General features: G+C 51.8%; 1 protein-coding gene across 1 annotated transcript; it reads left to right on the plus strand.

Annotated features, from left to right (window-relative positions):
* The first annotated feature begins 476 nt into the window (after window positions 1-476).
* On the plus strand, window positions 477-25,741 carry BLTP3A (bridge-like lipid transfer protein family member 3A). The gene is made up of 21 exons (XM_053964065.1): window positions 477-594; window positions 11,749-11,911; window positions 12,677-12,715; window positions 13,171-13,262; window positions 13,454-13,643; window positions 13,812-13,952; window positions 14,499-14,669; window positions 15,235-15,412; window positions 15,743-15,829; window positions 15,962-16,126; window positions 16,580-16,722; window positions 17,474-17,615; window positions 18,080-18,273; window positions 18,509-20,049; window positions 20,274-20,470; window positions 20,931-21,082; window positions 21,167-21,314; window positions 22,246-22,517; window positions 22,854-22,962; window positions 23,351-23,466; window positions 23,877-25,741. The coding sequence occupies exons 1-21, from the start codon at window positions 551-553 to the stop codon at window positions 24,000-24,002; spliced, it is 4,410 nt and encodes a 1,469-aa protein (XP_053820040.1). The 5' UTR covers window positions 477-550; the 3' UTR covers window positions 24,003-25,741.
* Window positions 25,742-25,880: the final 139 nt, after the last annotated feature.

The following is a 25,880-nucleotide window of genomic DNA, read 5'->3' on the forward strand; positions in this document are numbered from 1 at the left end:
CCTGGGGCAGCTCCAGGGTGGTCTGGGGAGGGAGATCCCGGGTTGGTTCTGGAGTGGGGACCGGAGGGGAGTTCAGGGTGGTCGCTGGAGGATCCCGGGGTGGGTTCCTGGGGCTCCTGGGTTGGTCCTTGAGTGGGCGTCCGGAGGGGTCCCTGCATGTCCGGGGGCTCACTGTGGCCGCCCCCTCCGCGCACACGCCCGGAGCGCGGCTGGGGCGGGCGGTGCGGGCAGGGGCCGGGCAGGGGCCGGCCGGGGGCGGTGCGGGCAGGGGCCGGGCAGGGGCCGGCCGGGGGCGGTGCGGGCAGGGGCCGGCCGGGGGCGGTGCGGGCCGGGGCGGGCGGTGCGGGCAGGGGCCGGGCAGGGGCGGTGCGGGCAGGGGCCGGGCAGGGGCCGGCCGGGGGCGGTGCGGGCCGGGGCGGGCGGTGCGGGCAGGGGCCGGGCAGGGGCGGGCCGGTGCGGGAAGGGGCCGGCCGGGGGCGGGCGGTGCGGGGCGGAGCGGGCGGTGCGCGATGGGGTCCCGCCGCCCGCGGGCCTGACCCGCCGGCCCGGCATGGCGGGCATCATCAAGAAGCAGATCCTGAAGCACCTCTCCCGGTGAGGCGCCCGCTCCTCTTCCTCCTTCTCCTCCTCATCCTGCTCGTTCTCCTCCTCCTCCTCCTCCCGGGGGGCTGCGGGGGGCGAGGGCCCGGGCCTGGCGGTTTGGGGAGCTGCCGGGCCCGCGGGGGCTGAGGGCCCGTTCGGGTGTGGAGCCGCCGGGCCGGAGGGGGTGTCCGAGGCTCTGGGGGTGTCCGAGGGTGTGGGCACTGTGGTGTCCGGGGGCAGCGGGCCCAGCCTGCCCGGAGTGCCGCCCCTCCCCGGGGTCAGAGCCCTCCGAGCCCGGCTTTGTGCCGGTGTCGGTGCCCAGCGCGGCCCGGCGGTGCCGGCCCTGGGCCGCGGCAGTGGAAGTTCGGGAGGCGAGAGGGGAACGCGAGCAGCCCCGGGGTGACACCGGCTCTCGGGGGGGTGTTGGCGTTGTACTCCGTCGTTTTCAGTGAAGTTCATCCGAGGGGCGCTGGGGAAAAGCGGGTGCTCCCGGCGTGAGGCTCTGCCGGGAAATGCAGCTGCGGCCGCGGCTGCTCGGGGCGGGCCCTGGGCACATAGCGGTGCCTCAGTTTCCCTTCACGGCGAGAAAAGAGCTGTGTGTATTATCCCATTGGCTGCGGGCACGACCTCGCTCTGCATCGCTGCGGGATCAGAGGAGCGTGAACAGAAAGGTGCCGTGCCTGTGAGGGTGCAGGTGAGGCCACAGCTCTGCACAGCGCTTGTCCTCTGTGCCTTCTGAGCCGGTCCTGCTGCTGGACACGCTCAGGTGCACAGTGAGGGGCCTGAAGTGACCTGTGTGGGCTGCGTGGGCTCAGTGCTGCTGTGATGCACGAATCCCTCTGAGGTGGATGCTGGGGGTGTCTGGAGCCCCAGACCATCCCCACACCCCCTGAGTGGGCAGTGCAGGGTCTGGCTTGGCGTCACCAATTGCTCCATGCCCCGGCTCTCTCGGCACTGTCCCGAAGGAGTGATGGAGCTGCTGCTGGGGCTGCTCTGGGTGCTGGTTTAAATGGATTTCTGACGTCCCAAGCTTCCGAGCTTTCTGTCTTCTTCACCTCACACAGGTGTGTTGTGGTCAGTGCAGATTCAGCCTCCTGGTGCAGAGGCACTGAAGTATTTTATAGCACGGAGAGGTGGGTGAGAGCAGTTCTTGATAGAAGGTAAAACAGAGCTGGGTGTTATCCTGGGTGCTGTTCTCATGGACAATTCTCTTTCTTTACATAAATAATTTTCTGTAAAGCACCAGTTTTGCTGGTGCTTTTGCTTAATTTTGTATATCGGTCTCTCCTTACCACTGCTACAGCGTATTCTTACCCAAAGTGCCCCTTTTTTTCCCTCTGATTGGGCCAGTTCTTAGTCTTAACCTGTGTATCCTTTGGGCGGTTCCAAGGAGAACAAGGAGTCCCAAAACATTCAGCATCTCTGCCTGATTTCCTGCTAGCTGGACTTTGTTGTTTGGGTGATTGATCTGATTCTGCCCCTCACTTGAACAAGGATTGTGGATCTTTGCAGAAATGCAATTTGAACCCAGTTTAATGGTGTATAAAAAAGATTTTTTTTTTTTTTTTTGGTTTCAGTTTTGTTTCCTCCAAATACCTCATCTTCACCCTCCCTTTGGGTTTTCTTTCAGCCACGCTCGTTTGCCTGGAAGATTTTTGCTACTGAATCATTAATCTGCCTTTATATTCTGCTCACATTTGCATATGAAACAATTCCTTGTTCTTTTTGTTGTGTCTCCACTCGGAGTCCTTTTTGCACGGGGGTGTGTTTTTTGTCACTCTTCTACGTGGAAATTTGCAAGAAAGCGGTCAGGAGAGGCAGCTGGATCAGGGAAATGTGAATGAGGTGTTTCACCTGACTGTTCCTGTGATCCCACATCACGTGAATGATGGTGGTCACGGCAGGGATCGGTACAGCCGGGCTTTACCCAGTTGTGAAGGTATTTGAGAAGGCTCAGCCTTGTGTTGTGCTTCAGCAGCTTAAATTCCTAGAGCAGGAGAACCTAAAAACTTGCGGAGCTTTCGCCATCTGTGCCTTTCACTCCTTTGTCCTATATTTAGCTTGGAGAAAAGCAAACAGATTAGGTGGTTTCAGTTCTTGCTGCTTCCAGGCAGGCACAGGGCTGCAGTACTGGGGAGTGGTTGGAGCCCAACATCAGGGACTCCCCAAGAGCTGCCCGGGCATCAGCTGCTGGCTCTGAGCATGGTTGTGCTCCCCAGCCTGTAATTATCCATGGAAGCACATCTAATGCTTTAAAATAAAATCAGTGAGCTGCCTTTACCTCTTCCTGGCCTTATTGGAAAGGAGCTTCTTCTCGTTGTCATTTTTTGGTTTCAACCAGTGTTGGCGTAGCCGCAGCAGATCCGTGTTCTCAGGGTGTGACAAAGGCCCTGTTTATCCACAAGCCCAACTTCGTGTGCCGCTTTGGGATTTGAGTTCTCAGCACTGCAGTGGGAATCCTTGCCAAAATGGCTTTTATTTCATTTCCTTGGAGAGGTTTATCCCCTGCTGCCTGTAACAGCTGCTTCGTGACGATTTGGGACACGTGTTGAAGCTTGTGAGCTTGTGGAGTAACAGGCACACCAGACATGGCTTCCAGAGGAAATGCAACGTGCAGTCCTGCTGGGAAGAAATAAAAGCTGGTGTCAGCAGAGGAGCAGCTGGACTGGGGTTTGGGAGCAGGTCTGAACACAGGAGGAGGAGACCACAAATGTGTCTTACTGTGACAGGGACCCCAGAGAACTGCAGCTGAGGAGTAACTGTGGGAACCTCTGAGAGTAGGGTGAAAAGGGAGCAAAGGAGAAATGAGAGAGGAGTTAACAACAGCAGAGGTGTTACCAGAGAGGAAAACCTGTGTGGAAAAACAAGACCTGTTTGCAGAGGAGAGTGCCGAGCATGTGTCGCTGGTGCAGGCAGATGTGTAACAGATGTGCAGCACAGAAATGAGTGGATAGCAGATTGTGGATTTGGCAAACTGTCCTCAGCACAGGATGGAGCCACCTTTTCAGGTAAGTGAGATAGGATTTAGAAACAAAATTTAAAATACTGTTAGAGAACAGAGCAGGGGAGCAGCATGTGCAGGGTGCAGCACTGAGGTGCTTATCGGGACAGGTCAGGTACTCAGCCAGGAGAAACAGCACCATGTAGCTCCTCATAAATGGTGCTGCACCTCACTGGAGGAATGGAGGAGTGCCTCTCCATTCCAGGAATTAGACCTTGCATCCCTTTTTCCAGGTGAGGTTGCCTTGACTCCTGCCCTCTGTCATTTGCAGGGTGAGTGAAGAGACCAGGGAGGCTCATGGTGTAGCTGTAGTTTGTTCTAGACCCATTTGGCAGCGGGGACACGTGGGTGTGGCACCGTGTGCTGAGCTGGGAGCGCGTGGGCTCCTGGGGGCTGTTGTTTCCTAGCTTGGATGTGAGCATCTCAGAATCCCTTCCTGGCCCTGAAGATGCCTTTGGCATTACCCCTTCCACGCAGTTGTGCTGTTTCTGTGCCAACACAAGGAGCTGAGAGCTGGCTCCCCGACCCAGCACTGCGCTGTGTGCGAGCCCTGCCTGTTCTGCAGCTGGCCTTGGGGCTGTCTGGGGCTCTTTGCTCAGGTCTGTGACTCCCCCCTGTCCATCCCCACCATCAGACACCTGCACTCAGGCTGAGGCAGGGCAGAGAAAGGCCTTTACAGGTGTGGTCATCCTGCCAGGGGGTGAGAGTCTCCCTGGGGTCAGGATGGCAGGAATTGGATGTGCTATCTCAAGAGGACCCATCCCTCTCCTCAGAAAAGGTGGGCAGATGAGATAGAGCATTTCTCCCCCCAGGAAGATGGGATTTGTTCTGTGCCATTCAGGAATCGTTGGGATGGGCTCTGTGGCTTGCACCAGGCAAGTCAGGCCATGTCACCAGCTCTGCCTTTGCCCAGCACAGGAGTGTGGGGAATTCCCTGAGTCTAAAGAAAGCTTCCCTCCCTCAGCTTAGATGTCTTGCTCAAATGCTGCAGTCTGGGCGCTGCTATAAGAGAACAGACCCTGAATTCCTGCTCTCTTTGCCTCTCCCTTGCCCTGAAGTGTTTTGCAGCATCGCTGCGTGCTCGAGCACTGCGCTGCAGCTGTGCCCTTGCTGCAGTCACAGGGTGGCACATGCAGCTTGTGAGGGCTGTGGGACACCCTTGGAGTCAGGAAAAACTACCACCAATAAGAGAGATTTCCTTACTACCAACCCTCCAGGCTTTTCCCAGTTTCCTGACCTTGATTATAAATTACCTGGAAGCAATTTAGCAAGCATGGTGGGTAAGGAGGAAAGCAAAGAAACCGCATCTGGGACTGGCCTGAAGAAGCTACAGAATCTCAAGTGATTTAGGCAGCAAAACCTCTGACCAGCTTTGCAATTCTGGCTTTAACTGCTTGAATATCTTCCTTTGGCGATCAGGGAAATGTCTGTGATGATCTCTAAGATGATCATTTGCCTAAAATAGCTGTTGCAGCAATGGGAAGTACATGAAACCACAGAGCTGCCAGCTGTTAAATGCTGATAGAAACCATTGCTTTTCCATCTGCACAGCGTCCTGTTCCTGCAGTTCAGCACGTGCTTTTAGTCCAGGTGATGGTTCCTTTGGTGCCCCAGTGCCCAGGCTGGATCCAGAGCATGAAGCAGTTTGTGGCAGGACTTTATGAGGCAGTTTATGAGGAAGGAGCTCTGCCAGGTCCCAGCAGCTGCTGCTGGTGCAGCACCAAACACGTGGTGATGAGCTTGTCTCTTAAGTTCCTAAATGCTGTGCCCAGCAAAGCATGTAAGGCTGGATGTAAACCCTTTACTCAGTGTTTGAATTTGGAAAGATCTTGTTTTCCCAGTACACTTTGATGGCTTCTTTTACTCTTAAAAATTCGAATATAGCAGAATTATTGATGGCAAGGCAGAACCCCAAGCTATTATGGCTAAAGTAACACACATCTGCCTTTTCTTTGTTCAAGACAGGGTGGGAAAAAGGAGTGGGCCCAGACAGGACATGGCATTTTCCCTTCACAGAGTCTGAAGTCTTCCCTTGCAAAGTCATGGTGGCTGTGCTGCACTTTGCTGGGAGAACCAAGCGATCAGTTTTATGGAGCTGCTGGGTGCAAAGTGTTTCCAACCACTTCTCCTTGGCTCCAGACACGTGTGTGCCATTTCTGGAATGCTAAATAGACTCCTGTTGCAGCAGAGGCAAATTACACTTGAGTAGCTCAGGAGGAAAATGTGGCCAGAGCTCCTTCATTTCAGCTCTGGGCTTGCAGAGCCCTGCACTGACCCTGTGGAACCTCTCCAGAGTCCTTCAGCCTCACTGATGGAAAGTTGTTTCTTATTTCTCCTGGACTCCCTGAGCCCTTGCTCCCCTGCAGCTGCTCAGTTGAGTCAGAATTAGGTAATAACTGTTTTGTTTCTGCACACTGAAGACTAAAATGATTTCAGCATGAAGAAGTGGAGTTTTGGACTAGTGCTTGTATTTATTAGGTTTCTTTCTAGTTTTCTTTCCTCTGTTATTTGCTTGAGGATTAGACTTGGGAAATTCCCTGGCGAGTGCCGAGGGTTTGCATTCCGGATTTGTTGAGAGCATGGGGCAGCTGGCATTTAAACTTTACTGAGTGTCCAGGCGAGGAGCTGGAAATAGCAACGGGAAGGTGGAGTTCAGCCCCTGGCAGAGACCCGGCCTCTTCTCCTCTCAGCTGAGTTCCTGGTTTGCTTTCCAGGGCTCCCAGCACCCAGTGAGGTGCTGGTGGGTGTGGAGCAAGGCGTCTCAGCGTTCAGAATGCTTTAGAGAAATATTTGTTGAGACAAGAAAGTGCCCTTGGTGCCAAGGGAGGCTGCAGCCTTCGGGGAGGAGCGAGCTGGAATTCTGCTCTGTGTCATGGTTCTGTCTCATCTGCTTGGAAATGCTGATTTTTCTCCCGACGAGTTTAACTCTGAATTGAATTCTTAAGCCTTCCCTAGGCCTCGTTGTAACACAGAGGTAACACAGAGCCAAGACAACTGATGACTTATCAGGATGTTTTGTGTTTGGCTTCGGGTGGCTGAGAGGCCCAGCCTTTCACTCAGTGCAGTTGAAGCCTGGAAAAACAGAAAGCTGATAATGGAAAGCCACCAGCAGTGGCACGAGTGTACAGGGACACCAGATGTGCCTAAATCCACCCTGATAAGGAGCATGGGATGGGCGGGCACCTCGTTATGTGGAAACTGTTTGCCCTGTAACCCAAGCAGGGTGAATTTCTCAGGTCCACTGTCCACTTGGGAAGGAGTTACTGCCTCCCAGGATATCTGGGGTACACAGGGCTGTGCACAGGTGATGAGATAATTGTAAATGTGCTGCTTTCTGTCTTAACAATTGGGCTGTTTGGTGTTGATGGGATTCCCTTAAACTCTAAATGGCTTTGTGCAAAGAGGGTGTGATACCAACTCCATCTCATGCTGCAATAATTAGTCCCATCCTCTGCTAATTCAGTGAGTTTCTCTTCCTCCTGTGCAAGTCTGCAGAGCAGCTCTGTGCCCACTCTCAGACAGAGTGGTCCCTGCTAAAATGGCTTTTCTTCCTGAAAAAGCTTTTAGTTCTTCCCGTGTGTCTTTGAGGCAGCTATTTTTTCCCTTTCTACAGAAGTTTTGATCACTTGCCCAGTTTTATTTCCTCCAAAATTATTTTTAAGTTCATCCTCAGTCATGTGTGCTGCACTTAAAGTTTCTGCTGCTGCCTTCCTTGAGAGCAGCCCTGATTTGGAAAGTCACTGACCTTTCCTTTTAGCAGTTGTGAACCTTTTGTTCTAGTAAACATTCTATATTGCTTCTGAGATAAGAGGTTTTAATTTGAGGTGAAATGTCATATCACAGAGATTTTTGGATTGCAGAAGATATTCATTCCCAAGGAAGATGGAAATCCCACTAAATGCTTTGTCTGAAACCAGACCAGGCAACACTTGAAAAGACTTTTGGGAAGGAGCAAATCTGTGTTGGTCAGAATACAGTTGTTGGGTTTTTTTCCCCCATGTCCAATTCCTGTCATAATTGATTACATTATATATTTGTATTCCAAATCAAAGCAGAAAATCCTCATCTCTTCCCTTGCTGTGACCCTTGTGGAGGCAGAACCCCCAGTGGTTCCTGGGCTGGTTCCCCACTGATCAGTTCCTCTTTTCTGCCTTACCTGTGTTTGGAGGGACTTTCCAGCTGCTCCCTGCAGCTGTGGCTGGTGTCACAAGCCATGCACTTCTTTCTGCCAAGAGATTTTGCTTGCCATTAAGCAAAATCAAGGTCACTGATGTACAGCTAATTAGTTCTCCCACAAAATAGCCATAGTGACAAAGGTATTAATAGAAATGCTCGTGTGGAGCTGGGGGTGGTGGCTGTGTACAGCAGCCAGTGATGGCTGCAGGACTGCAGGGAGAGGGCTGAGGCAGAAACTGAGTATTTGAGAAGAAGGTTCCTGATCCATGTGGCAGCAGGGTGATGAGACAGGGATCTGAGGAGAAGTTTTATGATTTCAGATGTCTTCTGACATTATCTGCCCATGCATTTGCTCAGTTGGAGACAGTGTGGCGAGACAGCTACAAATGTGAACATAAATTTATTTATGATTCTAGCCTGGCTTTGGGCCAGCGGTCAGATTTACCCAAATTCCTCTTGCAATCAGTGAGTTTGTGGCCTCTGGATATGCAGGCTGAGGAATTGGGCAGTTGTTTTCAGTAGTGACATCATGTTTTGATATATAGTCAAGCTGATGATTGAGCAAATAGATTTTCAGGGTTGACTTTTGTCAGGGTAATCCCAGCAGGCTCAAAAGGAGTGCTGCCCTGTGAGTTTACTGGCTCAGAGCTCTGCTTGACTTCTGATGGAGCTGCAAAAAAAAAAAAAAAAAAAGTGCAAATATGCTCTGGTGTCATTTTCCCAATAGCCACCATTTTCATTCAGTTTTCCCTAAGCCAGCAGCCTGTGCTGCCAAGGAGGTTGCTGTGGGTGAGTGTGAATGGAGGGAGCCTGCCAGCAAACATCTGACACGTTCTGCTCTCACTGCTTTTCCTCCCCTGGCACTGACCAAAGCAGAGACCTGGCACCTGTGAGCTCTGTGTTCTCAGGAGCTCTCACCTGAGGCCTCCTGTAAGCCCTGTGTGACATGTGGGTGGTGAAGTGCCTCAAGTGTGGAGATTATTCCAGTGGAAAGTCTGGGATTCCTGTACAGGGCAGCAGCTGAAAGCAAGGTTTGACAATGGGCAACATACCCTGAGAAATGTGGGCCCTGGTTTAAAAGAAAGAATCTGTTTCCATTTGAGATTTATTTTTTTCCCCAGAATCTCCAGCTTCTGTTGTCCCATCATGGGTGAGGTCTGTAAGCTCTGCTTTGGGGGTGGAATGGCACATTTTGGTGCATGGAATGCCTCATGAAAAGATTCTTTATTGGAGCCTGGTAGCACTGGAGGTGGGCTTGGTACCTGCTCAGCAGGATCTCTGCAGCCTTTCCCTGGAGATGGTGATAAAGAGTTGCTTGGTTTGGCTGGATCAAGTTTCATACCTTACTCTAGACTGTGTCCTGTTTCACAGCTTTAGTTCTTCCACAGTGTGCTGGTATTTTTGATACACCTACACACTAAAGGAAAGTGATGCCCTGGTTCAGACATGTGCTTGTGTTGCCTATAATCAAAAGAAAAAAAAAAAAACTTGTATTAGAATAGTAAAGTAAAAAACAGACCTTTATTTGGAAGCTTCCAGGTATTCTGGTGGTGCTGGGAACACCCAGAATTGAATTTCTGCAATTTCATAATGCTAATTAATTAGGATATCTAACAGGTACATCCTGTAGGAGATTCTGTTGCCCCAGTAACCTACCCCTGGGTCAGCCCTTTGGAGTTGGTCCAAGGGGTTCTCTACCCCACTTCTTATTATGCTTTATTGTAGGTCCCCTCCTTGGAATAAGACTAAATAATATTTCAGGAATGTGTTTAGAAGGTCAGCTTATTGTTCTAAAATCTAGGGGGAAAGGATAGGAAAACTACTGGAGCTACAGCCATGCATTAGCAATCCACAAAGCTACAAATACATGAAAAATATATAAAAAGTTTAAGCATCATCCCCCCCCTTCCTTTTAGAAACTTGACAATATAGAATTATAGGCAACACTTGTACTTTTCCTCTGCATTAGCAGCTGAAAGCAGCTTCCCCTCTGAGCTCTCTTATCCTGGGATGAGGCTCCCAGCCCAAGGATGATCCTTCAGTGCAGGTGTGAGAAAGCTCAGCCAGTGGGGGCTGATCACTGCCCACACCAGCTTTTGAGCTTAAGTGCTGGGTATTACCTACCTGTCCGTGTTGTGTTTGGTTTATTCTTAGCATCCAATCCCAGGCAGACACGGTGACATCAGCTTTCAGCAGAGCTGGATCTCTGACACAACACAAGGGCGCTCCTGGGTTGCCTCTGCAGGTGTTTGCTCTAATTTTCAGCCGTGTCTGGGTTTGTGGGTGCTCACAGCAGGACTCCAGGCCCAAATCAAATGGATTCTCAGTGCTCCCTGCCAGTGGAGCAGCTGCTGGAACACAGTCTGCAATTTTCAGTTTCTTGGTGCTGATGCCGAGAAGCCGGGTTAACCTCAGCCACCTCCCTGGGCGTGTTCAAACAAGAAGCCTTTGGTTAAAGGGAGTGACGAGTTTGAAGGGAATGTGCAGCCTGGCAGGTGGTGTAAACTTGGTGTGAGCTGTCAGCGTGTCCCTTGGGCTCAGGGCAGGGTGGGGACAGCAGGGCACAGGAGCTGTCTGCAGGGGAAGAGCAGCAGTGGGCAAAGTCACAGCTGAGTGCTGCCCTCCCCTTCCAGCACTGCTACATCAAAAGCACAGGGTTGACACCAACATCTCAACACATCTGTCAGACTTTCTCTTCCAACAAATGTTTGCTTTGGAAAGGCCCTTTTGCCCCTGGAAGCCCTGGGCTGATGGCTCAGCTGCTGCTCCAGTGCCTCAGCCAGGTTTGTGCTACACCCCGAGCTCCTACCGCGGCTGCAGCAGCTGCATCCTGGCAGTGTGGCTCTGGTTCCTCCTCTCCTGCTGGAGCTGTGGCTGTTGCAGAAGCCCCTCGTGCCTCTCCCAGAGCAGTGCCCACACTGTGGGTGCAGGGGCAGAGAGGGAATGGGAGCCTGCTCCTGCTTAGGCTGACAATAGGGGCTTTCTTTCCATCCCGCCTTCTGCAGCACTGTACAGAATGACAATTAGCATTGGCATGGAGGAATGTGTGAAATAAGCCCTGGATTCAGTGGTGGGAAAGTTGTCTGGCAGGAACTCTTCAAGTTTGAATCCAGTGATGTCAGAGTGCGGCCCCCTGCTCCCGTGGGGGCAGCTCCTGCACAGGAGAGAGGTTTGATGGAGGCAGGAGGGGATCTGCTGCCACAGAGGGGTTCTCTGACGTGGAGAAGTGTGGCTAACACTTGTACAGCCTCTGTGATCTGCTGCCCTCTGAACTGGCTCCGCTGGTTCCTTAGGGGCCACTCTGGTTTTGATGAAGTCAGAGGCTTTTTCACAGCAGGATCCTCTGCTCTTGAGCAGTCCTGCTGCTAGTGTTTCATCCGTGACACTGGAATCTCGGGCACGGGAGGGATGTGAAGGGCTGCACACAGGGGAGGTGAAACACTGGCAGCCCTGGGGAGGAGGAATTTCAAGCAGAGAAAAGAGAAGAGGGAGCTGGGGCAGTCTCTGGGAGGGGAGCTGCTGTTTGGCCCTGCAATGGTGGTGTTAAAAAGAGACAGCTACAAAAGTCGTTCATCAATGACCTTTTGCTTTCCTGGGTGAAAAGAATCTAGAGAATTAAACCTTCCCCTGCTGACATGGCAATTCTGGGGGGAGTAAAACTGCTGAGCTGTTGAAGTTTGGCTTTGGTTTTCTTTGGTTTTGTCCTAGGGCAGTTTTGCTGGTTTCCATGATCCAGAGCTTTAGAAGGAAATTTTCAGTTTCTCAAACCTGAATTTAGTTTAAAACAAAAAAATATCCTCCAAATGTCAAAGTGTAGAAATGTTTTGTTTTTTTCTGGAGCAACCAACTTGTCTTGGGTTTAAAAATGTCAGAAAGGGTTTAACAAAACACCAAACAAACTCTGGTATTAAAATAGCTCTGAAATGCTTCTACAGTCTCAGCAGCTTTGCTGGGGGCTGTTTGTGAGTTTCCTCTTTCTTCCCTTGTAGGTTTACCAAGAATCTCTCTCCAGACAAAATCAACCTGAGCACGCTGAAAGGTCAGGGGCAGCTGACCAACCTGGAGCTGGATGAGGAGGTGCTGCAGAATGTGCTGGAACTGCCCACCTGGCTCGCCATCACCCGGGTCTACTGCAACAAGGCCTCCATCAGGGTGAGCAGAGGCAACTTCAGATGGATGAAGTTATCCATTTACAGGCAGAATTGCTGAGGCTGTGCATGGTCTTGCACTTTACACACTGAACTCTTACAAATTCTTCCTCCTTGTGCTTTTTTAGAGAAAAAAAAAAAGTGGTTTTTTAGTTGTTATAAGCTGCCAGGTTGTTTAATTGCACGTGGTACCAACCACTGTTGCATTACATGAACTCAGAAGTTTTAAGGACATCAAAGAGACTTTCTATAAAAGAAATATGATTCTACTCTGCTAAGTGACAGTAAAAATGAGCTTGTCTTACTCATCTGATGTGCTCTGTTTTTAGAGTCAGATCTGCTCAGTTTAGTAACAAACATTTGTTCTCCCTCCTACAAGAACTGCAGAGTGAACGTTGCTGTATGAAAATAAAATGGAGCTTTTTGGTTTGTGCACAGTCTTCAAAAGAGTTGTGTGACTTCCAATAGCAGCAGCAGTTAGTTGTAAACTCTTAAAGGCCAGGAATGTTCCCCACAGCAGAATTTGACCTGCAGAATATCTGTTACTCCTGATGATATATGAGACCCAAAAGCTCAGCTGGGTTTGTAGATCTCATGTCTGGAATGTCTTTTCCCTTGTCTGTGTCTCTGTTTGACCTCGATACAGTGAGACATTGAAGATATTTCTCAGAGAAATGGGGCTCAAAGTTTGGGCTGAGAAGGTTTCCTGCAATTTCTGAAACTTTCCAATGCAAAGATCACTCTGATAACCTCAACTTTATTATTTCAGATCCAGTGGACAAAGCTGAAAACACACCCAATCTGCCTGGTAATGTTGCCTCTCTTGTCTTCTTTCCCTCCTTTCTCCATTTTCCTTCCTTCTTCTTTTCTTTCTTTTCTTCCTCACTCTTTTTAATCTCTTCTGCTTGAGAAAAATTCTGGAGAGGGAAGCCATCAAGTGCTCAAATTTTCCTCCAGGCCCTTAGCACATAGTGCCAGGAGTACCCTCCTGTGAGTCCCTCATTTCACTGCAGGATGGAGCCAGGTGGGCTCTCAGGGAAGTCCAGGGCAGCCCTGTGCCTGTTTTTTGTTGGTTGTTCTCCCACTCCTGGGGTTTCAGGTTACCCACTGACACTGATGGTGTGAGGGCTTTAACACATGAGACTCTTGGAGCGTTGAGATTCCAGAGTTGGTTGTCCCTGCCCTGGAATCCCACCCCGGGGCTGGTGGGCTGGGCTTGAGGCTTGGTGTGGTGTTCATGGCTCCCACGTTGTGTCTCTGCAGTACCTGGACAAGGTGGAGGTGGAGATGAGGACGTGTGAGGAGCCTCGGCCGCCCAATGGACAGTCCCCCATCGCCCTTGCTGCCGGACAGAGGTCAGACCCTGAGCCCTGCAGCTTCTCCCTGCCCTCCTGCTGGGGTGTGGGGGCTGCTGTTCTCCTTGATTCACCACTGGCCTCCCTGCTCTCGGGTTTAAGTGCCTTTGGTGTTGCTTATAAACCTCTCTGCGTGAGCCTTGCCTCTGCCAGGCCTCTCGTCGTGACATGGGGGGATCTTCTCTTTGCAGTGAATATGGCTTTGCTGAGAAGGTCGTGGAGGGGATGTTTATTGTTGTTAATTCCATCACCATCAAGATTCACTCCAAGGCCTTTCACGCTTCTTTTGAGCTGTGGCAGCTCCAGGGCTACAGTGTCAACCCCAACTGGCAGCAGAGTGACCTGCGCCTCACCCGCATCACGGACCCGCAGAGGGGAGAGGTGAGGCCTTGGTTTTCTACTGGGATCACAGAAGAAAAGTGTGATGAATTATTTTTCCTTGTTCCATTTCATGTCTGCTGAGTGTTTTTGGTTTTTTTTTTTTTTTTTTAAATCCTCGAAGTTGTGAAAATCTCAGCATTTTTTTCCTGGTTTTCTCCTTCTGGGCAGGTTCTGACGTTCAAGGAGCTCACCTGGCAGACCCTGCGGATAGAGGCAGATGCCACGGAAAATGGTGATCAGGATCCTATCACCACTCCTCTGAGACTCATCACCAACCAGGGCAGGATCCAGATCTCTCTCAAGAGAAGGGTGAGAGTTTCCTCCATGCTTTGCAGGATGTGGTCTCACTGCCTGGTGCAGAGATGATGAATATTTCTTCCCACAGTCCTCAACAGCCCTTCTCTCCCTTCAGAAATGTTGAGCCCAAATTGATGTATCTCTCCATGTTTTCTGTCAGAGACAGCTGTGTTCTTACCAAATGTCAAAGCAGTTTTTTTCCCAGGGGGGGACCTCATGGATGGAGTGAATTTTTCAATCTGTTCAAACACCCTAAGGAGAGCTGTCATCTCCTTACTGGGAGCTGAAAGCCTGGCAGCCTGATTTTTAGCTGTCAGTGGAAATGTGATGATTAAAAAAAAAAAAAAAAAGAATTAAACAGTGAGCAATTTGCCTCCTAAAGAGGAGGTGGCTTTGACTGCTATCCATCTGAGAGGAGGTGCTGTGGATATGCACCAGATAACATCTCTCAGAGGAGTTTCACAGCAGCCTCCCTTCTTTCTGCCTTTGTGTTTTAGAAAGGCTCTATGTCTGTGGAGGCAGTTTTTGAAGTCCCTAACTCCTTCCTTGGTGTTTCAGACCAAAGATTGCAACGTGGTGGCCTCCAAGCTGATGTTTCTGCTGGATGACCTGCTCTGGGTGCTGACAGACTCTCAGCTGAAGGCAATGATGAAATATGCTGAGTCTCTGAGTGAAGCCATGGAGAAATCTGCTCAGCAGAGGAAAAGCCTGGCACCAGAGTCTGTGCAGGTGAGCGAGTTTGGATGTTGGTCTGCCAGGGAAAAGGGCAGTTTCTGTTTGTGTGGCATCTGGGCCATATTCACAGCATTTTCCTTGATGGGAACTCGGGTCAGTGTCATGTGGACTATGGGCTGCTGTGGGGTAATGAGGTGACCAAATGAGTGGGATTCATTGCCAATAAAATATTGAATAATAAATGATAATAATGAATAATGAATTTCCAAGTCAAGGATGAGGGAAGAGGAATATTTCTGCTGGAGTTAGAAGCTCCAGGGAAGCAGGGATGCACATACAGTGCAGTGAGGTTGCACAGGAGGGATGGGGAATACTTGGCTCTTTTTGCCCAGGAATCTTAAAACATCTTCCAAGAGAAGTGCATGCAGCTGGCAGAGCCACAGGCAAAGGGTTTTGTTCATGAGAGCACAGCAGAGGATCCAGATCCTGGGAGCCCCAGTTCAATCCTATAAACTGATGCCTTAGAGGCTGGAAGATTTCCATGAGTTGGTTGCTTGCATTATAACCTCTGTGTTTTCCCTCTCTCCGAGTTCTCACTGAGCTTGCCCCTCTCCCACAGATCACTCCCCCTGCTCCCAGTGCCCAGCAGTCCTGGGCTCAGCCCTTTGGAGCCGGCCCCAACGCCAGCAGCATCGGGCAGTACTTCGACAAGCACGACATGAAGGAATCCTCCTACCACCTGCTCATCTCCCGCCTGGACCTGCACATCTGCGACGACAGCCACGCCCGGGAGTCAGGTCAGGAGGAAGGAAAACAGCAGCAGGGGGAGAAACAGCAGCTGAGGCAGTGATTTTTTGGCTGGAAGAGGGTTGGGAAGGCACTGGGGTTTTGCAGTTTGGGATTTGAGTTTCCAGGCCTGGTTCTTACCATATAAACCGTTGATTCGGGTGTTCTTCTCCTTGCCTAGGACAAGATTTTGGTGCAGATTCCTAAAGATGGTACCCTAATCCTGGCTGTGGTGTCAGTTAATCAGCGGGGGCAATCAGAGCAATGTGGTTCTGAATTCTCCTGGATCAGGGCTCAGATTGCAGAGCTGACCATGGGTTCCTCTGCTCTGTTCCTCACAGGTGCTCTGAAGCACGGGATGCTGGGTGGAGCCATCCAGCTGACCTTCAGGAGGATGGCTTTTGATTATTATCCTTTCCACAGGGCAGGTAGGGAGCCTGTGGGCTCACAGCCTGAGGAGGGGGGGTAAAAAAGGAGTTTAAAGAACTCTTCTATGATTGTAGGCTGGACTAGAAGAAAGAAGCCACATTTTTACAGCCAGGCTGTTTGCTTTTCTGCAGGAGATGCCTGCAAGCACTGGGTGAGGTACAGTGAAGCAATGGAGACTCGGGGACAGTGGGCAAAGAAGTTGGTCAGTGAATTTCAAAGCAAGATGGAGAAGCTTTATGAAGAAACAGACCCTGTGTTTGCCAGGACTCCACTTTCTCCTTTCAAAAGGAAACCAGGTAAAGGTATTTGATAAAACCAGTGAAGCAGGAGGTGGTACCAATTTTGCCTCATCCAGCAAAATCTTCAGTTGCCTGTCCTCAGCTGAGCAGGCTGATTTGTTGGTGTGGGAATGTGTAGCACTCTAAAAATCATGAATGTAATGGCAAAGGAAAGTGGCTGGGAGAGCACTGCAGCAAGGATGGACAGGCTGCAGTGGATTATTGTTGGGTTTCTCTGTAAGATACAAGGATGAAATTACATACTTAAGACTTGACTTAGGAATGTGTTCTCTTGCCACAGAACAGACTCACCTTTCACAGTGTTCTTCCTTCAAAAGTCCTGAATGTTTCTCCTGCCCAGCTGTGTTCATCCATTTCTAATTCTGGAGCTGTTAGTTCTGCACAGTAAGCACAGAGGTGTTGGTACTGATGGTGCAAAGAAGGTGACTAAAACCCTGTCTGTCCCCACAGACCCTCCCCAGAGTCCCCAGAAGAGCCCCCCAGAGAAGGGCCGGGCTCCCCCCACGAGTCTCCCGCGGCTGCGGCACCCGCCCTGGCACCGGCTGCGCTCCAGCTGCGTGGTGGTGCGGGTGGATGACCTGGATGTGCACCAGGTAGGGACCTCAGCACTGTCTGCAGATGGCAGTGGCACTTCTAAAAAGGAAATTATGTGATTTGATATGTGATTCAATATACGATTAAAAGAATCATGCAAATCCTACGACATCCGAAACGCTGCCCGGAGAACCTAAATGCTGTTATGATGTTGTCTGTAAAACTTTAAAGCCAAGAGTGAACTGCTGATAGTTCTCATGCTCAGAGGGAACTGCATAACCATGGGTTTCTGCCCTCTGTTCCTATCTAAGCTTACACCAAGCATTAGGCAGGCCCAGTGTAAAACGTTTCATGCCTTTGAGAAGTCAGTGAGGACATGGATTTTTGACAGAGGAGGCGTAAGTCACACCTTAGGTTTTCTGCCCTGGATCAGGCCCTGTATCCATGTGCCCTGTATCCATCCAAGAGCTGGTTTTGCTCTTTGCAGCACCAGATACTATGATGGACTTGCCAACGTGCTGCTGATCTTGCAGACAGCTGTAACAGATTTCTGTTCTGTTTGCTCATGTCACCTAATTCTGCTTGTCACAGCTCTTACTGGCAGTGACAGGAGGCACAAAGAACTAAATTCCCTCAAAGGAGGGGAGTTGGCAATATCAGCAGGTAGAAGAAAATTATGTTTTTGCTTAAAAGCAGTGTATGTTTGATGTGTAAATGAGGCAGATTGAATACAGGCAACTGTGAGGTCACCGGGGCACTTGGGTTTGCCAAGTCTGAGTTCTGCACCACTGCATTTCGTTCTGTTTTCAGGTCTCTACAGCTGGGCAGCAAAGTAAGAAACCCTCCACCTTGCTTTCCTGTAGCAGAAAAATCTTCAAACTCCCTGACCAGGTCTCTGCAATCCATATTGAATTCACAGAATATTACTTCCCAGACAATCAGGACTTTCCAGGTAATACATCAAGGTTAGCACCTTCTTTCACAAGTTTCTTAAAGAGTCATCAATGGTCTGGATGTGTTAACCCTGTTAGATATCCTCTGTCCATTGTTGTTTAGTTTCCTGATGTTTGCCATCCTAATATTTTTTTTTTTTTTGCCTGTGGGGAGGTGGGATGGAGTTTGTGCACCCTGTGGAAGCAGAGCTGTGCTTGCAGGAAGGAATTGCAGCAGCTGCTGTTTGCCCGGTTCCTGGGGTTCAGCCTTACTGAGAACCCTGGAGCAGGGCCATGGGGTGCTCTGGGTGCTGTCCCAATGGGTCACCTCATTCCTCTGGGTGCACCACAGCTGCTCCCCATCCCAGATGTGTCTCCCAGGGGTGGTGAAACCCCTGCACTGGTGCTGTCAGTGCAGCTTCTGCACTGAGCTGCAGAGCACCCCAGGGGCCTTTCCTGCTATCGTTAATCTGTTTCCTCCTAGTTCCATGCCCAAACCTGTACATGCAGCTGAACGGCCTGATGCTCACCCTGGACACACCAAGTGTGCTCTGGATAAACCTCTTCTGCCTGGATCTGTGTCGCAGCCTGGAGCAGTTCAAAGCCATCTACAAGCTGGAGGACTCAGGCAAGCGGGATGAGCACGTGGATGTCCGGCTGGATGGCTTCAGGCTGAAGGTACCAATCTTCTCCTTCCTTTCCCAGTGGTCAGTGTTCTCTCTGTGAAAGGAACATGAGACCAGGACATGGCTGGAGTGCATAACGAGGAGACAAACCCGCTGTCTTCTTCTGATTTCGCTCTGTCTGCTACTTGTGTTGGTTTGGTTTGGTCTGTGGGCAGTAAAGCTGGTGCTGGAGTTCTCATCCAGAATAAACCTCTGCTATTCCTTTCTCACCTTTCCTCCCCCTGCAGCTCAGCATCCCCGTGGATAAGAAAGTCACGGACCACCGGGACCGGCCGCGGGCCCTGTGTGTTTGCATGTCAGAGGTGACAGCCACCAACACCCGCCACACTCCCTCCTGCAGCTGCCAGGACCTCCAGAGCCTCTTCCGTAAATTCGCGGGGTCGGAGTTCTTCCACTCCAGCTACGCCGAGTTCCCCCGGGCGCAGGGCAGATTCGGCCTCCTGCACACCCTGTTCCTGCGCCACGCCTACCAGGTGGATGACAGGCCACAGAAGCACCCAGGCTTTCCCCAGCTGCCTCACAAAACCTCTGCCTCTGAGGATCTGTGGTCTGTGAATTTCAATGAGCTCTCCCTGGGCTTTGAGGGGGCCGAAAGCTCCAAGGGCAGAGCCCTTAGCTTTATTGACCCTTTTCCCCTTTCCATATGGGCCTGCCTGCCCAAGAGGTGGGGGCAAGCTCAGATAGCTAAACGACAGGAACTGGCCACCTCTGAGGTGAAAATCAAGCCTTCTGCCAGCTTTAGCAACCACTCCAAGAACGAGAACCTCTCCAGAGAACACGGTGTTTGTCAAAGATCAAAGACTGACCAGGATCTGAAGAATATCTATAGGGCTCCAGACACGATGGATGTCTTGGGAGAATCTGACTGTGAAGTTGATGATGGAGTAGACAGTAAAGAGCTGGAAGCCTCTGCTGATATCCACGTGCTCATGTCCTCCTCTGTCCATGTCAAAGTTCGGCTCAACCACTACCAGTACTTGGTGCTGCTCAGGATGAAGGAAGTTCTGCAAACACTACAGGAGCAGCTGGCTCAAGATACCCAGGAAATGACTGGGTCTCCTTTAGATCCCATGTCTGCTTGTGTGGGAGTTATGTTCCACAGTGCTGAGGTGGCCCTGCTCATGACCCCTGCTCCAGGGTCTGTGGTGGAACCCAGGTCCCTGGACTCGGACACAACCAGCCTGATCGAGTCCGAGCTCTCACCCTCAGACAGCAAGGAGGGGCTGGCAGCTGAAGAGAAGGAGCTGAAATCAGAGAGCAGTTCGGAGAAGGGCTTAGGCAGCACCTCAGAGCTCCCAGAGGACAGTGGGATCCAGGACACTGGTGCCAGTGTCCAGCTGGAGAGGCTCCCGAGGTCCGCGAGCGACGGAGCCCTGACTGCAGCTCCCCGCGGTAAGGGCGCAGAGGAGAAAGGCTTGATAGAGGAAGCACACGAAGCTGTGGAAGCCCTGGTTGCAGAAAGACCAGCAGAGACCAGCAGCCACCCTCAGAGCCCCCCTGCTCTCCCTTCCAGCCCAGCCTCGGACACGCAGCCCTCGGGCAGAGGCGGCGCCGCCCTCAATGGCCAGGCAGAGCTCATCCCGCTGCGGAACATCGAGGTGGAGCTCTCCAGTGCACTGCACATCACCAAGGACGCCACGAAGGAAGCTCTGCACGCCACCATGGACCTCACCAAGGAGGCCATGTCCCTCACCAAGGACGCCCTGAGCCTGAGCAGGGACAAGATGACCTCCACCATGCAGAGGATGCTGTCCCTGCCCCCGGCCAGGTGAGCAGCCCAGGCTCCTGAACTGCAGGAGGGGGAGACAGAGCTACTCCCTTTCTGTCCATTGTGTCTGGACTGGAGATGGGTTAAGTGTTCATCTCTTGGGGCTGTTCTGAGGATGCTGAAGTCTGACTTGCAAATGGTCAGAGACCAGCCCAACACTCAGATTCTATCTGCAGGCTCAGCTGCCTGCCTTTATCACTGGTTTCTGTTGGGTTTTTCTGTAGGGATTCTGTGCCCAAAGCAGAGGAGGGAGCAGTGACCCCAGGCGGGGCGGGCAGCGGCCGGATGCGTTTCTTCTCCATGAAGAGGACCTCATCCCAGCATTCCTTTGACACCACATCCGTGGATGGGAGTGGCCCCGAGGACGGGCTGTCCGTGGACAGTGATGGCAGCGATGGCTTCGTGATGCTCACAGACTCTGGTAAAGCCCTTGGCTTTTGCTCTCCCCACCCTCATCTCACAGGGGTGATGCTTTGTGCCACAGGCAGCTCATCCTGTGTTCCTATGGAATCACTTTTGCTGCTCCTTGTTTTTGAAGGTCTTAAGGAGTTGCCTCACAGTGGCCCTGCCTTTTCTTTGAGATGAGGAGGGTAGATCAGTGTGGGGTGACCCTGCACGTCCCAGTGGTGTCCTGAGGGCTGTAGGGGCTGTGACGTGCTGGTGGTGGGTGGTACAGAGCATTTAGGAAGGGCTGGTTGGATACTGGGTACTCTGGACATCTTTCATTTCAACCCTGTGTTGCTCAAGCTCATGTGAGAAGCTGGAGAGAGATGGATCTCCAGAGGATGGTACCTCCAGAGAGGCCAGAGATTCAGGCAGATGCTGATGTCAGGACTTGCAGAAAAAGAAATGGAATTGAGTTGTTGTTACTTCCATTTCAGAACCCAGCCTGGACCCTCTTCCTTCAGGGCAGCTTCCCCAGGCCCACAATGACACGGGCAGCAGAAGCAGCCTGGTGGCAGAGGATGAGGGTGCAGTGTCCCCCGAGGTGAACAGCTCCTCGTCCCAGAGTGAAGACCCCAGTCTGCAGCTGGTCAGTGCCTGGCACCGGGATTCTGTCCCTGAGGGGCTCTGGAAGTGTTTGCTGTAACCAATGAGCTCTTGGTGGTCGTTTCAGGTGTCTGTCCTCGTGCTGAAGATGAATGATGTGAACTGTGCAATAGAAGTACAAGGAGATGATTTGTCTGTGGCTTTACAAGTGATGAACGTGGTTCCAGAGCAGCTGAACAACGTTGGCATGTGGCAGTTCCTGCGTGGCTACGTGGGTAAGATGCTGCTCTGGGACCCAGCTGCATTGTTAGAACTGGCTTTCATACCAGACTCCCTCAGGGAATATTCCATTAACTGGGGCCTCAGTGTTTGGGGCGGTTAGGATTGAACACAGCTCATGTGTGAGGGTTCAGATCTGGCATCTGAAAGATGTTTCCCAAGTGCCTACACAGTCAGGCTCTGTGGTGCCTAGTAATCATTGATTGGGATTCTTTAAATTGCTGAGGATGCATGAAATGAATTAAAAGAGTGAATAAAGCTGTCTAGGGAAACCATGAAGTTATTCCTGATCTGAGAAAAATGCTTTTGGGTCTACAGTACTTCCCCTAAATTTGAATTAAAAAAAAAACAAAAACAAACCAAACCTTAAAACAATCAACTATATCCCCCCAACACCCCAAAAAATGTAACCCTAACAAAACCAAAAGCAGCTCCAAACCTGAAATGGAAGTGTGAGCAGTTCCCAGGCTGTTGATCCTGCCTTTCCCTGTCTTGCCAGTGGCCACGGTGGAGCCAAGGGATGAGGAAAAGCTGGTCAGCTCTGGAAAGTGAACCAGGGCAGTGGGTCAGCTGTGGAGGCAGAGTTGGGACTCTGTGGAGGGCAGCTGGGACAGTTCTGGGGGGGCAGAGTTGGGGCAGCTCTGGAGAGTGAGTGGGGCACTGGGCCAGGTCCTGCACATGCAAAACAGGGGCCAGTTTTAAATTGTGGTGAGAGAGGGATGTGCCTGGCACCTCCAATGGTCCAGCTCCAGTGCCAGTTCAGTGATGTGGGCTTAGTCCTTTGAAACTGGGATTTCTCATGTGAGGGGTGATATCAGACCGAGGTCACTTGGCTGCTTTTGGACTGAAATGGGCTTTCCACGGTGCCCTTTCTGAGCTGATATCCGATCACTGGCCCCGTTGTGCAGCGAGATCTCTCTGCCCCAGCTCTAGGAGAGCCAGGTGTGGAGAAGGCTGCGAGCCCCGAGCCCAGGCAGCCCCATCCCGAGGTGTGCCTGCGCCTGGAGTCGGGGCCGAGCGCGGCCGCCCGCTCGCCGCTGGCCGAGCGCAACGGCTTCCTGCAGGTGCTGCTCCACAGCCACTCCAGCGAGCTCTGCACGTCCTGCCTCACCAGCCTGGGACCCTTCCTCGAGGATGAAATCATCCCAGAGGTCATCCCCATGGAGATAGAGGTGGTGGATGCCAAAATCACGTTGAAGGTGAGAGGTTCCCCCCAGGGCAGAGCTCACTTGCAGGATTGCACTAGGGAAGGGACGCTGTGGGAATGCTGGGGGCCTCTGTAGAGCTTCTCTTCTCCTGAGACTGTTTGGTTTTGCTTCTAAAAGCTGCCCTAGGGATGAACAAAGAACATAAGGGAAGTGTGTGCCTGTATACCCTGTACATAAAGCCAGGCCTTTCCCTAGGGTGGAGGCACTCCCGTGAGTCTGGCGGTGCTGCTGGTCAGGAACGCTGCTCCTGAGGAGGCTGCAGGCAAGGGAAGTCCTTTCAGGAGCTGTCCCAGCTGCTCATCCCTTCTCTGCTTCATGTTCCTCCAGGATGACAGCCCCCCAGTGTACCCCACCTCCCCTGGCCCTGTCCCCATCACCTTGGCAATGGATCACATCGTGGTGAGGCGCAGGGATGACGGTGTCTTCTATCTCTCAGGTGAGTTACAAACTGGTTTTATTGTCCCTCTGCACCCCCAGGCTGTGCTGGGGGAGACTGGGATGTGATGGTTGCTGCTGGGAAGGATGGGCTCTGAGGTGGGAGCAGTCCCTGTGTGTGTTCCCTGCTGTGGGAGCAGTCCCTGCCTCTGTTCCCTGCTGTGAGAATTTGTGTCTGGTGTTTCCTTAAGCACGCACAGACAGGCTCCATTATCACCTTTTAGTTTCTCCATTTTAAAAGGGGAAAGAGAATTTTATTTCCCTGTGTAACAAGAGGGTGGAGAAAAAAAAAAAAAAAAGAAGGAAAGAAATTAGTTAAAGTTATTTTTTTCTTCTGAGAGCCCTGTTGTGTGAATGTCCATACCTGAGTGGGCTCTGTTGCTTTCCAGCTTCCCAGGGAAAGGACTCAGTGAAGCAGGAAAAACCTGTGTCAGTCCCTGAGGAGCAGAAGGCCCCAGCAGAGTCTGTCTCACCAGCCCCAGCAGCAGGAGCACGTGGGCTGCAGGTGAGTCACTGCTGCCTGGGCAACAGAGAGCTGGAAATTCTCTTTTGCCTTCCTGTGTTTGCAGTCCTGGGCAGGTGTGGTGAGCTGCAGGAAGAGAGTGCCCCGAAGAGCAGCGTGTGCCTCCTCCCATGAGTGTTTTGAGGAGTGAGGGCACCTTGCCCAGCATGAACTCACTTGTTCCCTTTCAGAATCTGCTTGTGGATTGTTTTCTGATTGGCTCCATCTTCCCCCTGTGTCCAGTTCCTTGTTAGAAAAGCAGGAATCGAGAGGTTCCCAAAAAGAGAAGTTGTGTCAGTGTGGTTGTGTCTCACTGTGTAATTCACCCCAAAAGCTCCTGCTTTGGTTTTCCTTGGAGCAGCTCACTGTGTACCTTGAAGACTCCTGCCTTGTTCTCTGCTTGTCTCTTGTAGCTCAAGCAAGTGCCAGAGTTGCAGAGGGAGCTCCAGACCATGAAACTGGCCCTGGCAGAAGCCAACATGGACAAGGCTCGCCTTCTGCAGGAGATCAGGAAGTACAACCCCCTGTTCCAGCTCTGACCCTGCCAGGGACAGGGGACCAGCACCAGCAGGGCAGGTTTGGTCATTTCACTGCCAAACGGGTCCAACTCCAGCACTGAAACCAGCTGTGACTGCAGAGACTGGGCAGAGGGAGGGAGGGAGGGGCCTGGCTGGGACAAATGGGAGGAATGAGGAGGAGTTTGCTCTGTTCTGGCCTGGGAGTGCTGCACTGAGCCAGGGCATGGTCAGCCCATGAACACCAGGTCAGATGCAGGGCGGACACCCCATGTCTCCTCATCTGTGGGTGGCTTTCAGCCTCCAGCTTTTGTGGTGACACCTGGAGATGGTCCATGCTGGGGTTTCTGCTGCTTTCACCTTTCCTTGTTGTGTTCTTGCCCAGCTGTGCTCGCCAGGGGCCACGGCAGGAGCAGGGCAGTCACTCCAGCACCTGGGCAGTGACAGGACAGGGGTGGCAGAAAGGTCAGGGCTCTGCTGGGAGAGCAGGGCTGCTGTCACTGGAAACAGGGATGGGATTCCCACTGTGGAGCAAGGGCACACAGCTCACTATTCCCACAAGAACAGGGTCAAGATAGTACAGAAATTCCTTCAGATTCCCTTTCCCACCAGTAATTCCTTGTGTAGAGATGGATGCAGTGTATGAGACTTAGTCCAGTTCATTCCCACTTGATCCCACAATGTTTGGCTTTATTGGTGCAGGAATTAATTCCTTACAAGGCACTGTTTAAACTTTACTATCAAAGAATGGGGTGAGGGAAGTTGGTTCAGTCTCAGCAGGGGATGAGGGGATGACCTGGGTGTTTTTTGGGATGCACCTTTTCCTCAGAGCTTTGTGTGCCCGAGTTCCCCAGTGGGGAGGAGGAGGAGCAGCCGTGGCTGCTGAGGAAGGAGCTGTGGGGTTTTCAGCACTGGCTGGAATCTTTCAGCAGGGCTGAGGGGCTGCCTGGGATGGGACCCCAGAACCACGTGCCAGCCCTGATCCCAAAAGGAAGACACTGGAACACACCCGTGTGGAGCAGCTCCCTGTGAGCACTGCTGGGATCTGCCCAGAGCAGAAGCTGGATTTTGTTTCACCAAACCTTTGTGCTGCTCCCTCTGCCTGTGGGGAGCAAGAGCTCTGAGAACTGCTTGCCTGAGGTGGAATGCCACAGCATTCCTGCTTTTTCTTCATTAATTGCTTGGAAATGGGAGGTTTCTCTCTTCTGCTTTTTCAAATTTTCATGACATTTTGTGTGAGTATGGGAAGGGAATGCCAAGGGTTTGCCCAGCCTGTGGGGTCCCACAGCTCCTCCCACGTGTGCAGGCTGAGCACAGCTGGGGCCAGGTTGTTTACAGCAAATTCCTTGCTCCAGCCACTTCAGTCAGTGGGTTTTGTTGAAGGATTCAAGCATTTCCTTTGCTTTGAAGACCCAGTAAAAAGGAGTGTAACCCAAAACCAACACGTGTGGGAGGACAAAACCTCCTGGGTCCCCACAGATTGTAAATATCAAAGTTTACTTTGTGGAGCCTCTTATTTAAGGATTCTTCCTCTGTCCCAGGGAGTCCTGCCTGGCACAGGTGCCATGGGAGAGCACGTGGCCTCAGCACCTCTCACAGGGTCAGGAGCAGCTCCCAGGGCCCCTGGAAGGGGACAGGGGGAATGTGCAAGTCTGAACTTGAATTGGAATTTTAGGCAGTATTGCAACTTTGCTGCAGTTTGTTTCCACTGATGCATTTATTGGTTCTATGAACCACGAGCAGAATTAAACTCATTAACCTCCTTCCAGGCTCTGGCCTCTTTTCCTGCTTTTCCCTCCCCTCCCCTTCCCAACGCTGCTGTTTTTTGGGCAGCTCCTGGATTTGGAAGCACAGCTGAACCCTGATTTCAGGTGTTCCAGCTCCCAGCACATGTTCCCAGGG

Source organism: Vidua chalybeata, chromosome 24, assembly GCF_026979565.1.
Source record: "Vidua chalybeata isolate OUT-0048 chromosome 24, bVidCha1 merged haplotype, whole genome shotgun sequence".
Taxonomy (NCBI): Eukaryota; Metazoa; Chordata; class Aves; order Passeriformes; family Viduidae; genus Vidua; species Vidua chalybeata.